We start from the raw sequence: 14,511 nt of genomic DNA on the forward strand, positions 1-14,511 counted from the left end.
ACCCCTGTGAAGAACCAGATAATAAACCGTATTGAGACAGAATAATAAGGATGGAAGGCGGTGCTGAATATCGAATATAAGAATACTCGCACGAGTTTAATTTTGACACAGTGTAACTTGGTGAGTATTGTCGTTGCAATAGGTAATCACACTGTAAGATAACAGTTCTTGTTTGTTATAACAGTGGAAGTAATAACAGATAATACGGAAGGAATGAGTGTAGGTCTCTCTCTTATTTCAGCAAGCTGTTTTCCTACAAAATTATCTCTAGAAAGAATCGATGCATTCCGTCGCAGCGACACCACATCTCGAGATGACAGAGAATTCAGTTTTATTGGACACGTGCAGTCATCTTTTGCAGAGGAAGAAGATGGTTTAGGGATGTCAGTAGTTTTCATGTTGCAGAAGCTTTAAGTAAATATCGTTACAGTCAGATTCAATAACAGGTAGAGACATAAATTCCTTTGTGCATAAACGTTAACCTTTTAAAACCAGATAACAGTAGGCATATTATACCTGTCGATCTGTGCCAGTGAGTGGTAGCACACTATAAGGATTAGGCAAGGATAGTGTGGGAGAACATAGATTGGCCACTAGGATACACACATGCCGTACTAAATTGAGTGACATTTGTATTTTTAGTTTTATCTTGTAACGCATCATTCATATTGACGTCTATTAAGTTGAAATATTTTCGATTTTAATAATTTATTTTATATTGGAAGAATAATCTTTGCACTGAAACAATGTGCTGGTCAATGGTGTGAGGGTGCACATGACACGTGGCTGACTATGTAGCCTTCCCCCTTGCTTTTTGTGTCTCTTTTATGTATTTTTATTTTACATTCATAGCACGACTGACAAACTGCACCTTGTAGTGCAAGGTAGGAATATATTCGCGGTGGTTTTTTGTTATTTGTAGTATCATTCTCGATGTCATTTATAGTGTTACACTCACATAGTTGTTATATTAACACACCTTACTATTCCTTTTCCCAATTTAGATCTGAAGAGGATCCGGTTGTCAGATCGAAAACAATCATCATTAATAAGCAAAGATAGACGGTGTTTCTCATTCATTGTACCAACGGAGATCACAGTTTCCTGAGACGTACTGTCAATTATGAAAGTCAGAAAAGGTTTCCCCTGGACTGTGAGCCAGGTGAGTCCGTCACCGACGCTGCCGGAATCGGCGGCGACCTCTGACGAATGCTCTGCAGTGGCCGCAAGTTGTAGGTGGTGTGGCCGATGCCGCAGGCTCCTGGAGGCGGTCAGGGCTGGTCGCGGAGCGGCGTGAAGATGAGCGGCACGCCTCCCACCGGGCTGAGCAGGAGCGAGAGGGCACTCGTCCGCAGCTGCGGAGTGTCCGGCGCCAGCGAGACGCGCAGCGAGCTGACGACGCGCGCCACGCACAGCTTCACCGCCAGCAGGCCCAGCCGCATGCCTGCCAACACCAGAGGCCGTGCCCAGACCGACAATACGACAAGCCATTCGTCTCAGCTTCAGTCTCTCATCAGTAAACTCATGAGGATCAGAATTAGACTGACCTACCCAAAAGTAGAGAGGATACAAAATGCAGACTGGTAATAATCAGAAAAGCGTTTCTGAAGCAGAGAAATTTATTAACGTGGTATACGATACAACTTTTAGAAAGTCTTTTCTGACCATATTAGATTCGTGCATAGGTACTGTAATGGGACGCGAAATTAAAGCGTCACCCATCCACAAGGATCAGCTCAGTTTGCAGGTAAATATAAGTTTAATTTAGTGTTTTGTTTATGTATTTGTAATATTTTATGTTTGGAAAACATTTAAAGTTTTGTATTTTTGTTTTGTATGTTTCATGTTTGGAGAGAGCAGCGCAACTCGGTGGCCCAAACTAATGCCTGAATTCGAAAATTAGTAAACGAATGACTCATCTAACGACAGGGTTATCACCTATAGAAATTTTAGGCAAACGAATTATAGGAGAGCCTTTACTAGCTGCTTTACCTTGGCCACCAGAAAATGAGACCCAACAATGCATTTCAAGCGACAAAATTCGCTAACAGATTGATAAGAAACCTGAACGGAGACTTAAAAGTTGTAATCAACATGCTATTGAACCCACATTTCAAGCAGGAGACCTTATATTAGTACGATTTCATCCTAAAAGTTCGAAAATTAATAAGGAATTTAGGAAATTTTTCTTTACCTTTGAAGGTGCATATGTTGTCGATAAGGTTGTACATCTTATGGAACCTCTTCGTCAGGTGTAATTAAAGGTTAATGTAGTGTTGATCAAATTAAACCCTTCATTCCTAAAGAAGTTAATATTTAGTTTATGTTACATATGGATGAGTGTTCGTGGTTTATTCATGCAACTTTTTTGTGATAGGGACGTATTATTTTAAGGAAATGACAAAAAGTTTACACAAGGGCTCAACAATAATCTACCGGTACTTCAAGAAAGGAAAGATAACTAAAAAGGGTTTGTATGGAAAAAATTTTGTTATTAGGTCAGAAGGAATTTTGTATAATTTTGTATTTACTCGGATAGTAGGAATCAAAGGGGATGGTTAATGGTTTTAGGGACCATGGGCGTCCAGAGCTATAATGCTCACGAGGACATAGCAGAGTGCCTTTAATAGAGATTGGTAACGGTGTTAGTATAGAACACACCAAACGGGGCTCTCTCTCTTGTTTCTCCTAAATAAATTGCTATTACCTAATAAGAGTGTCCGAAGGTAGAGAAAACCATGCCGAGTTTCTAAAGAAAGTTTTCTTGATTTATTCTTGACCTCATGCATAAACAAAGTATAAACAAAGAATTATGGAAAGGAACGATGTTTGAACGCTCTATCCTAATGTAATAACGTCAAGGAACGTGCTAAATCATTATTTACTAGCAACTATTAAGTGGAAAAGAGTAATCTCCATATATTCAGCTACGAAGAACAACAATAAAAACGACTAAAAAGTAACTGACAAATAGTCACAAACATTCATGACATTATTTCTTTAAAGTCATAAAAGGATAAATCTATCTAAAAGCAAAGACATTAGACTACGTAAAATGTAAGAAAAATGTTTGAAGCTTTTATTACCTAACAGTTAATATTGCATATACGAGAAGTTTTATTTTCGGTTAATTCCTGCCAAACTGAACTTGTGGGTGGGGTATGTAATGGGACGCGAAATTAAAGCGTCACCCATCCACAAGGATCAGCTCAGTTTGCAGGTAAATAGAAGTTTAATTTAGTGTTTTGTTTATGTATTTGTAATATTTTGTTATGTTTGTAAAATATTTAAAGTTTTGTATGTTTCATGTTTGGAGAGAGCAGCGCAACTCGCGGAAACAGCATCTTCACTGCCGGAACCAGAAAGAAAATTGCTGGCCACTAGACGTCGCGGGTCAACGGCCAAAGAGCAGCCGAAGAAACTGTGACCGGGTTGTTGCGTCGAACCGCCAACATTCAAATAAATAAAAATTTGTAATTTTCCATTGTAATGATGTCACAGAATGTTTAGTTCATGTTGTACTTTGTTCAGTTCTATTTTGTCGAGTCTGATGTTCACATATGTATGTAGCATATACGAAGACAATAAAACAATGTATGCTCTAAAGCTTAAATACGTGTTCGAGAATTATTTATGAAGAGTTATATTGAGGAAGAATTATTACTGAATTTTTCCAAGATATTGATTTTCAGAAGAGTTTGATTTCGATTTTTGAATCTTAAAGGTTTTACAGTCTGATTTTAATATGGGAAAAATAAGATAACTTGCAAGAATGTAATTTCCTAGAAGAAACGAACGACATCTACATTTCAAAAGTTTGCGCAAACCAGTTGGACTGAGTGACGTAGTTTGACACAAATGACTCAACTGAAGGTGTTTTAATTAGTTTCGCTCAAGAATCTTTTATAGAGAACTTTAAAAGAACTTAAATAATTTTTTTGAAGTGTTTTGTAAACGACGTAGGTTACGAAGTCTGCACATGGTCATATTTCAAACAAAAATCATTGAGTCATACGCGTCGTTACACTACCGTACGTAGCGTTTTTGTTTTGCATGTTGGTATTCCGACTGCTATGGGTTTATTTATCGATTGTCACTTTTTATTTGTGATTCACTATTGCTATTTGAGTTTGTATGTTGTCATTTTTTCATTTGGAGTTGGCAGTAGAGCTTGGGTGTTGGAAAATGAAGTGTCAAGTGGCAAAATCGGAACATTTCCGACCTATTCTCCTATTTGACTTCAATAGAGGGGTGACAGCAGCAGAGGTAACCAGAAACATTTCCGCCCTGTATGGGGACAATGCCTTTGGATAAAGCCATAGAGTAAATATCTCTGGAGTGAGCATTGCGTTCTGCGCATGTTGTCAACATTAAACCAGGATTGCCACGTGTTTTCGGGACTTCGCTGTGCGTGTGTGCCTTCTGCAGCGTTTGAAGTTTGTAATATCAAGAGTTTTTGTTGTGTTTCACCGTTTGTTGATAGTGTAATAGCGATGGTGAATTACTGTTGTCGCTACGGATGCAAAGAAAAATATGTGAAAAGAGGGATAGTAACATTACATGAGTACATACCATGTAGCTCTAATTATTGTTATATTATTAAGATACACTGTATATGTTTAAAAATTTCGAGACGTATTATAATTAAGGCGTGATTCTGTAGACCTATTTTTCTACGATTTTATGACTATATAATAGATATAACGGATCGTACAAAAGCTTACAACCAATCGCTTCCTCTCGTAAATTTGCTAATGGAACAGGAAAGGGAATGGTTAGTTGTTTCAGCAAATACTATCCTCCATGCATTTCAGTGACATGTCGATTATGTATATAGATTACGCAGTCTACTATTTATTTAATAAACTGAGAGAAAGTACGTAAAATGCGTTAAATAAATACTTCAAAGTGTCACCAGTAAGAAAAATTGTGCTTTAGGTCGCAAAAACGAGAAAATAAATACGCAGAAATAGCAGAAAGAAAGGACGAATTAGTAGGGATATAATCGCTAATGTGTGGCAAATTCGGTGTTTTTCGAACACTTGCAAAAGTACTAGCGTACTGTCAAGTCGTTTTGCAAGACTATCACTGCAAAAATGTACGTCAGACTCTGTAATACTATAAAGTGCCGTATCATAACGAAAACTACCAAAAATCGAGTGCATCTGAACTGTGATACCTATCGCAAAGAAGCAGAATGCAGTATCACTTGCCCTTAAAAGTTAGGTAGCTGGTTTATTCCCGGTATCAAATGGATACTGCTAAAATGTCTGCGCATCACATATAAATAATCCACGACACGTTCGAAAAGAATCCGTCTGTACTAGGGATGTAGTGACATTCGAAATATACAGGGCGCTATACGGACAAACACGCGACGTCCCGAGAACACGTGACCAGGCCGGCAATGTATGTTGACAACACAAAATCAGTTCTGCGCATGTGAATGCTCACTCCAGAGATATTTACTCTATGGATAAAGCACGGCAAGCACGTTTTAAGGTGAATCTTGTAGACAATAGTAACTCCCCCGTTTCAAGCAGACATTCGCAGTTTGATGATTTTTCAAACGCATTAATCCACAATGATACACTTCAGTGTACTCGACACCTGGCAAATGTGATAAACTCTGATCTTTCTACCAACGTACGACGTTTGTATGCACTGAAGGGGTATGGATACCACAAACGCTAAGCCAAAATGACAAAACTCGGCGGGTGGCCATATGTGCAGCTCTGCTTGCACCTGATCAATTGGCTCGTGGACAACACCGACCATTCCTATCCTGTATGGTTACTGGTGACGAGAAACACTGTCATTATGCAAACGTAAGGAAAAGAAAGGAGTGGCTGGGCCCAAAGAAAGCAACAACTCCCCGTACAAAGACCTGCACGCATTCACAAAAGATAGTGCCATGCATTTGGTGAAACAGCGACAGAGTAGTGTAATGCGAATTGCTTCTCCGAGGTGTAACCATCACTGCTGACATTTATTGTCAACAACTGAGACGTCTTGTAGACGAACTCCAGGAACAATGGGCAGTAGGACTGAGTGACGTTATTTCACGATACTGGCTCCCTGCTTTCTGCTAGACTGACAAAAAACAACATACAGAAGTTGGGTTCTGAAGTCATTCCACAGCCACCTTATTCACCTGACCTTGCGCCCTCAGTTTTTCATCTTTTCCGCTCCGTAACGAACAACATTGCAGGAGCTTCCTTTCCGGATGAAAATGCCTTCCGAACATGGCTCGACAAGTTCTTCGTCTCAAAACCACGTGATTTCTACGATTGTGGCAGACTGTTCTAAATAGAGAAGGAGAATATACCGGGTGATCAAAAAGTCAGTATAAATTTGAAAACTGAATAAATCACGGAATAATGTAGATAGAGGGGTACAAATTGACGCACATGCTTGGAATGATACGGGGTTTTATTAGAACCAAAAAAATACAAAAGTTCAAAAAATGTCCGACAGATGGCGCTTCATCTGATCAGAATAGCAATAATTAGCATAATAAAGTAAGACAAAGCAAAGATGATGTTCTTTACAGGAAATGCTCAATATGTCCACCATCATTCGTCAACAATAGCTGTAGTCGAGGAATAATGTTGTGAACAGCACTGTAAAGCATGTCCGGAGTTATGGTGAGGCATTGGCATCGGATGTTGTCTTTCAGAATCCCTAGAGATGTCGGTCGATCACGATACACTTGCGACTTCAGGTAACCCCAAAGCCAATAATCGCGCGGACTGAGGTTTGGGGACCTGAGAGGCCAAGCATGACGAAAGTGGCGGCTGAGCACACGATCATCAGCAAACGACGCGCGCAAGAGATCTTTCACGCCTCTAGCAATATGGAGTGGAGCGCCATCCTGCATAAACATCGTACGTTCCAGCAGTGTTTATTAGCCTGGCTGGGGATGATGCGATTCTGTAAGATATCGGCGTACCTCTCAATGGTCACGGTAGAAGTTTTGCTGTCCAGCGCCATCTGTCGGACATTTTGTGAACTTTTTCTTTCTTTTTTTTTTTTTTTTTGTTCTAATAAAACCCAATGTCATTCCAAGCGTGTGTGTCAATTTTTACCTCTCTGTCTACATTATTCCGTCGTTTATTAATGTTTCAAATTTATACTGACTTTTTGATCACCCAGTATTATTGATGACGACGTCTCAGCTATGTGTACCACTTGTGCTTATTAAACGTATGGAAAAAGCTACGAATTTATGCACCAACCCAGTATTCGTATGGAGTGTAGCCTTATATGGAAGTGAATTGTGCATGATAAGCAGTTGAAACAAGATAAGAATGGAAGTTTTCAAATGTGCTGCTACAGGAGGACGTTGCAAATTAGATGGAGATATCGAATAACTAATGAACAGGCTGTGATTCAAACTGGGGAAAAATTAAATTCCTGACAGAACTTAACTAAAAGAAGGGATCGGTTGGTAGGACACATCCTGAGGAATCAAAGAATCGTCAGTTTGGTAACTGGAGGAAGTGTAGGGTGTAAAAATTATAGATACAGGTAAGAAAGATTAAAAAGGATGTACACTGCCTGACAAAAAAGGGAAGTACCCAGAAAGGAAGGAGGAAACGAAATGAAACTTACTGCGTTGACAGGGTATGTGATGTTATTTCAGTGATTACAAAACCAAGTCAGATTTACAAAGAACTTGGCAGCACGAGTATGATGTTGCACTCTCTCCGGACTGCATCCATGTTCCTATTCCAATGGGAAGAATCTCATAAACACGTAGCATCCTCTATCGAGGCAAGCTGGCCTCCAAGTGTTGTAACTGGTCCTCGATCTGCTGAATACTGTTACCGAGATGGAGTTCATGTCCAAACTAGTTCCACACACACTCTTGCTGGCCACGAGAGTTACTCAACAACACCATTCCATAGACACATGACACGTGTGGACGTCCTTGTCCCGTTGAAACATGGCTCCAACATACAGTTACTTGAGGTGGATCGCATGAGGATGTCAGTGACAAGACGTTATGCTCTCAGAGTTCTCTCATTCCCAACGAGCCGTGACATAAAATCATACCCGATGTCTTCCCAAATCATGAGCCCAGGATTAACACCACTGTGCCTCTCCAAAAAATTGGAAGAATGGGACCTCTCCCCAGATCGCCATCATAGGCACCAACGATGGTCACCCATGGTACTGCCGAATCACAATTCGTCGCTGAAAACAATACGCCATTCGTCAGCAGTGCCTGCTTCCCAGTCATGGTACCACTCCAAATGCAGCTGTTCCTCTTGGGTGATAACGGCAGCCAATGGATGGTACGGTCATTCTCTAGTCTGGCGGCACTTAGTCTCTGACCAATGGTCAGGGATGACACAGAATTTTGCAGAGAGTCTACTACTTCTTCTTGAAAGGCAGGCTCATACGCCAAGTCGCTGCGACGTACCTGGTGCATAATACGGCGATCCTCCCTTGCGATGGGCAGACTTGATCGATCAGAATTCTGACGATGAGCGTGCCCACCCTCATGTTCCCATGCATTCCACCGCCGGCCGCGGTGGCCGAGCAGTTCTGGCACTGCAGTCCGGAACCGCGAGGCTGCTACGGTCGCAGGTTCGAATCCTGCCTCGGGCATGGGTGTGTGTGATGTCCTTGGGTTGGTTAGGTTTAAGCAGTTCGAAGTTCTGGGGGACTTATGACCTAAGATGTTGAGTCCCATAGTGCTCAGAGCCATTTGCAGCATTTTTTTGCATTCCACCATCAGGACACTGTCACGTTCCAATTCTACTCAAATCCTAATATTGCACGATTCGACCAGCTGGGCAAATGGAACCCCACAATGAGGTTCCTACCAAACACTGTCAGTTGTTGATAACGCTGTCTCATATGAGCCGCCATCCACAGTGATCACTCAACGTTTGATGCTGTTTGCGCCCCTTACTCGTCCTACCAGGCCTAGTAACAACAATAAACACGAACACCAGTAATGCAATCTAGTGAATTTTCGATCTGTCACAGACAACTTTGTCTCCAATCATTTACATACTCGCCAATGTCAAAGAAGTTACATTGACATCTTGGCAAGTCTTCTTGATGCTTCAGATTTTTTGTTGGGCAGTGTAATTTGCAGTAGTCATGCATAGATGAAAACCCTTACGCAGATTAGACTAGCGTGTAAAGCTGCATCAAATCAGTCTTCTGACTGAAGACGACAATACCAACAATATTCTAGAATAATAAGAGTGGTGAAAGTCGACCTCGGGAAAGATACGTTAGCGTTCCAGAATAAGAAGACTCAAGAATAATTTTAAAGGGCTACAAAGAATAATTTGTTTGATTCAAAGACAAAACACGTGCGAGAGCCTTAATAATATCGAAAAATGTGAAATACTTGTAAAAGATTTTGATAAACGCTCAGTTGGCCAGACACAACAATTACAATTCTGAAAAAAGCAAAACATTTTGTGAAGATTCTGTAACAGATAAACTTTCGAAATTGTCACAATCAAACATCACAAAATATTTGAAAATAGTTTCCAAAAGAATTTAGACATCAGAAATGATCCACAAAGAGAAGAAAGTCATCTTGGTAACCCCATTGCACAAGAAAAGTAATCACAAGGCATCAGTAACTATTGAGGAATAAGCCTTCTATCAGTTGCCTGTAAAATACTTTAAAAAATTCTGATGAATGCTGCACAGGAAACTCTTAACAAAAAATTTAAATGAATGATTTAAAAAGGTGGTTCCTAATTTTGGCAGATGTAAATTAGAAGTAGGTTTCACAAACAACTGAATACTAAGAATATCGTTCAGTCATTTGTGGATTTCAAGAAACCATTTCATCTTTGATATGTGAAACAATAAACAAAATATCCGAGAGCTTGGCATCAGCTTTAAATTTACAAATCTAATATTGATTATTAATACAGCCATAGCAATATATTTAAAATTTATGGGAGAAATCTCTAAGCTCTTTAAAACATATACAGGTATAAGGCATGATGGCCACTTCTCTCAAGTCCTATTCAACAATATATTAGAAGCAATGGCAAGAATTTAGAATTAGAAATTAAAAGAATATGAAATGTCACCAATGAAATGTGTAAAAACAAAATAACATAGTGAAGTAAATTACATGAAATTTGTGAATGAGTTTGCTCTGTTACCTGAAAATCTAGCAGGTGCATTAAATATAAAACTATCTCTTGGAAAAAATAGCTAATAGAATAGGTTTAAGAATCTCTGTAAGGAAAATTAAATTTTAGTAACATAAAAATACACAAAATTTTTAATGTTACACAATGTACAAATACATAGGGTTAAAATGTTATCTAGGAAGAAGCTAATTAAATATCTAAGAATATATTCCACATGAGGAATGAAAAGATACTTCATTACAGTTTGATAGATGGAATTCTTCTACGCAAACAAATATCTAACATGGAATCCATAGCCACACATACGACAAAAATGGGTGTACACATGTATCTATGTTCCCCATGTCTTCCTAAACCACTGGACTGATTTCAACCAAACTTGGTACACACACCACATACTGTTTCGAAAGAATCGCTGTGAAGGTAGCAACCACCTATCTATCAAAGGGGTTAGGGTACGGGTGAAAACGTAGGACAGCACATTAAGCGTGAATTCCCATGTTAACTCATCCAATATTTGAGTAAGAGAGCATATAGTTACTTGCAACGAACTTCACACGTAATTGCAAACCTTTACAAAACTTTTTCTCGGTGACAACTCTCACAAAATGATGAAATGAAAAACGTTTGTCGCTTGCTTCATTTTCATTGTTCACGCAGTAATCGTAAATTGTCACATCACGCATGACGTTTTAATTTATTACTTCTTTACTACTAATGGTATTCACGACACATTTTTCAAACTGTTGCTACATACCCAACAGACGTAACTGCAAAATGAAATCACTGTACGACACATAGTTTAGGAGAAACGTCATAAAGAGTGAGATGCATCAAAAAATTCCCGCATGGCGAATGACGTTTGATTTATTACTTCTTTACTACTAACTCGATTCGCAAAAAATTTCGAAGACTGTATCCATATATGTCGCTGAATGTACTTACAAAAATAGATCACTGTACGGCGCATAGTTCAGGAGATATGAAGTCAAATACTGAGATGCGTCAAAAACTGCGACATTTAATTTAGTACCTCTTTACTACTAAACGTATTCACAACACATTTCGCAGACAGTAGCCACATATACCCCTGGCTGTACCCAAAAGTTATATCATCGTGTAGCACATAGCTCAGGAGATACGTCAAACACCGAGCTGCGTGAAAACGAAACTGCAGGGCGAAATTCGCTAGATATATAGGCCTTGGTGAAATGTGTTAATACATGTGAAAAGGAAGGTTAAAATACAGGGAGCAAATGACTATTTACCATTGGTGCAGAAACCAGAGAGCAGTTATAAGAGTCGAGGGCACAAAAAGGAAACAGTGGTTGAGAAGGGAGTGAAACAGGGTTGTAGCCTATCCCCGATGTTATTCAATCTGTATATTGTGCAAGCAGTAAAGGGAACATAAAAAAATTGGAGTAGGAATTAAAATCCAGGGATAACACTTTGAGGTTTGCCGATGACATTACAATTTTGGCAGAGAGAGCAAAGGACTTTGAAGAGCAATTGAACGGAATGGACAGTATCTTGAAAGGAGGATATAAGATGAACATTAACAAAAGCAAAACGAGCATAATAGAATATAGTCGAATTAAATCAGGCGATGCTGAGGAAACTAAATTATGAAATGAGACACTTAAAGTAGTAAATGAGTTTTACTATTTGGGAAGCAAAATAACTGATGATGGTCGAAGTACAGACTGGCGATGGCATTAAAAGACTTTCTGACGAAGAGAAATTTGTTACGTCGAGTACAGATTTAAGTGCCAGGCAGTCCTTTCTGAAAGTATTTGTAACGAGTGAAACATGGACGATAAATAGTTTAGATAAGAAGAGAATAGAAGCTTTTGCTATGTGGTGCTACAGAAGAATGCGGAAGATTAGCTAGCTAGATTACATTACTAATGAGGAGGCACTGAATAGAATTGGGGAAAAGAGACGTCAAGGGATCACCAGTTTAGGAAGCGTGTGGGGTAAAAACCGTAGAGGGAGACCAAGAGATGAATACAGTAAGGTATATAGGTTGTAGTAGTTACTCGGAGATGAAAAGGCTTGCACAGGATAGAGTAGCATGGGGAGCTGCATCATACCAGTCTTTGGACTGAAGACCACAACAACAACTTGTGAGATGTATTTGAGATATATACATAGGCTGATTCACAGGTAAGAAGCTCTTCCTAAGTCTCTGGAACGATTTCAACGAAATTTCTTATACATATACATATAAAGAGGAGATTGACACAAATTGGGCGAGAAGGAAATGGACAGAGAAAGGGTGAAGAGGAAATGGACAGAGAGAGGAAGGATATGGACACAGAGAGAAAGGAGATGGACATGGGAGAGGAAGAGAGAGACAGAGAGAGGCGGAGGAGGAGATGGACAGGAGAAGGGAAGTGGAGGAGATGGACAGCAAGTGAGGGAGGAGGAGATAGTGTAAGAGAGAGACAGGATGAGGTGGAATTAGAAGGGGGAGGAAGACATGGACAGAGGGGGAAGGAGCAGGTGGACAGAGAGAGGGGGAGGAGATGGATCGACATAGGGGCAGGCAGGTATGTACACAGTGGAAGAGGTGAAGTACAAAGAGAGGGATGGAGGAAATTGACAGAGAAGGAGTGAAAGAGGAGATGGACAGAGAGAGGGTGTACTGATAGAAAACTGGAATAAATACATACCCAGTCAACGCCGGGTACTCAGTTATAAGTAAGACAAACAGCAGGTGTTAGAGAAAGAGTGAGACAATACAAGGAAAAGATTGAGTCCAGTAACAACAGAATCCTGGAAATTAAATGTAACTGTGAAATACATAAAAAATAGATAAATCACAGAAAGAACAAACAGGAAAAAGATTGATATTTTTTGTTCATTAATACAGAATGAATGAAGATATTACAACAGAGTAGCAAAACAGAGCTTTTCAAATCTCACTGAGAAACGAAAATAAGTGTAAGCTGGATTTGAGGAACTATACATACATTTAGAAAGACACAACAAGAAAGTAGAAGCATCAGGAGAAGTAAATATTTTTTGGACGGAAGTATCAAAATTTAATAGGATTCCAAGTAATAAGAGGAAAGAAAACCGGTGAAATTGTCTGAGAAAAGATGAAAAGATACTTAGTAACGTCAGAAAAGAATGATGGAGAAAAAGAAAACAGTAAAAATTATAAGGGATTCAAAATTGACATGTGATTCCCAGCTAACGACAATGAACAGCAAAGAAAATCAAGAATAGTTGTAGTATTCCAGTAACAGTAAATTATGTATTACTGTATTAGCGGGCGGTAAGATTCGTGATCTCAAATACTTCGCAGAAGAACGTAATTATTTATGTGCATAAAATGGAATTAACAACTCGGCTCTTCTTGTCAAACCATACTACAAATCAATCATATCGAGAAAGACACAGAGGCCACATTCATGGGGAAGTGTTATGCGATATAAATTGTTTCAAAATGAAAATCTTAAGAAAATAGCCATGTGCGATGATTGGAAAGCAATTTTTAATGTTGAAAAATGTGGAAATGTTTCTTTAATGAAACATAAAAATGTAAAAGCAGTTGTCTACATGGGGTTAATCAGTGACAACGGAAATGAAAAAGTGATGCACCTGAGAGTAGGACTAAATGGTGATATGAAGTACAAGAATCATATTTTCTCAACTGTACGTGAAGAAAATGGTACATTCCTTTATTTTAGCAGCCTTTACTGCGGTCTCTTGGTGTAATTTTGTGATACACATATGTTTCTCAGGACTCAATTTGTTAGTTAGTTAATTACATTTTCCACGAAGTGTTTGAACAATTCATTTATGGAAATTATGTCGAACGAGTCAGTTTGGAGGATATGTAACATGTGAATGAAGTTAACATTAATAAACACATTGACTTTTCACCCTACTTATAAAAGTAATCTTAAAAATAGGTTCTTTTCTTTTTTCACAGGTCACCAGTTTTTAAACAAAAATTCGTCTACGAAACAAAAGGCTTTATTTGCAAGATATTATTTTACGTTAAATTTAAAAATTGCTATGCTGTCTGTCGGACATTTAACATTTTATGACGAATTTCACCAGCACAGTGAAGATGCCTAACTCCTTTAAGAGCTACCTACATGATGTCTGTCGGTAAACACCTCTTGTTATTCTTATTACTCATTGTTTTTTGTTTTTTCTGTTTTTTTTTCTTCAGTCAGCACTTCCTTTCTAAGTGGTGAGTCACTGCAGAAAATTATTCCATAAGACATTACTGAGTGGGAAATACAAAGTATGTCAGAAGATTCATTCGTTTGTATCCAAGACTAGCAAAGTAGCTGAAGTTAACTGTTTTAGCAGCTCAGTAATGTGTTTCTTCTAGTTCTAATTTACTTCA

At 38.9% G+C, this 14,511-nt stretch overlaps 1 protein-coding gene across 1 annotated transcript in view; it reads right to left on the reverse strand.

Moving 5' to 3' along the window:
- Window positions 1-621: 621 nt before the first annotated feature.
- Window positions 622-14,511, reverse strand: part of LOC124805166 (cytochrome P450 6l1-like) — a 169,149-nt gene continuing 155,259 nt past the window's right edge. The window contains exon 8 of the mRNA XM_047265648.1: window positions 622-1,444. Within this exon, the coding sequence (XP_047121604.1) occupies window positions 1,272-1,444 (173 nt within the window). The 3' untranslated portion in view covers window positions 622-1,271. The remainder of the gene's footprint in view (window positions 1,445-14,511) is intronic.

This window comes from Schistocerca piceifrons, chromosome 7, assembly GCF_021461385.2.
Source record: "Schistocerca piceifrons isolate TAMUIC-IGC-003096 chromosome 7, iqSchPice1.1, whole genome shotgun sequence".
NCBI lineage: Eukaryota > Metazoa > Arthropoda > Insecta > Orthoptera > Acrididae > Schistocerca > Schistocerca piceifrons.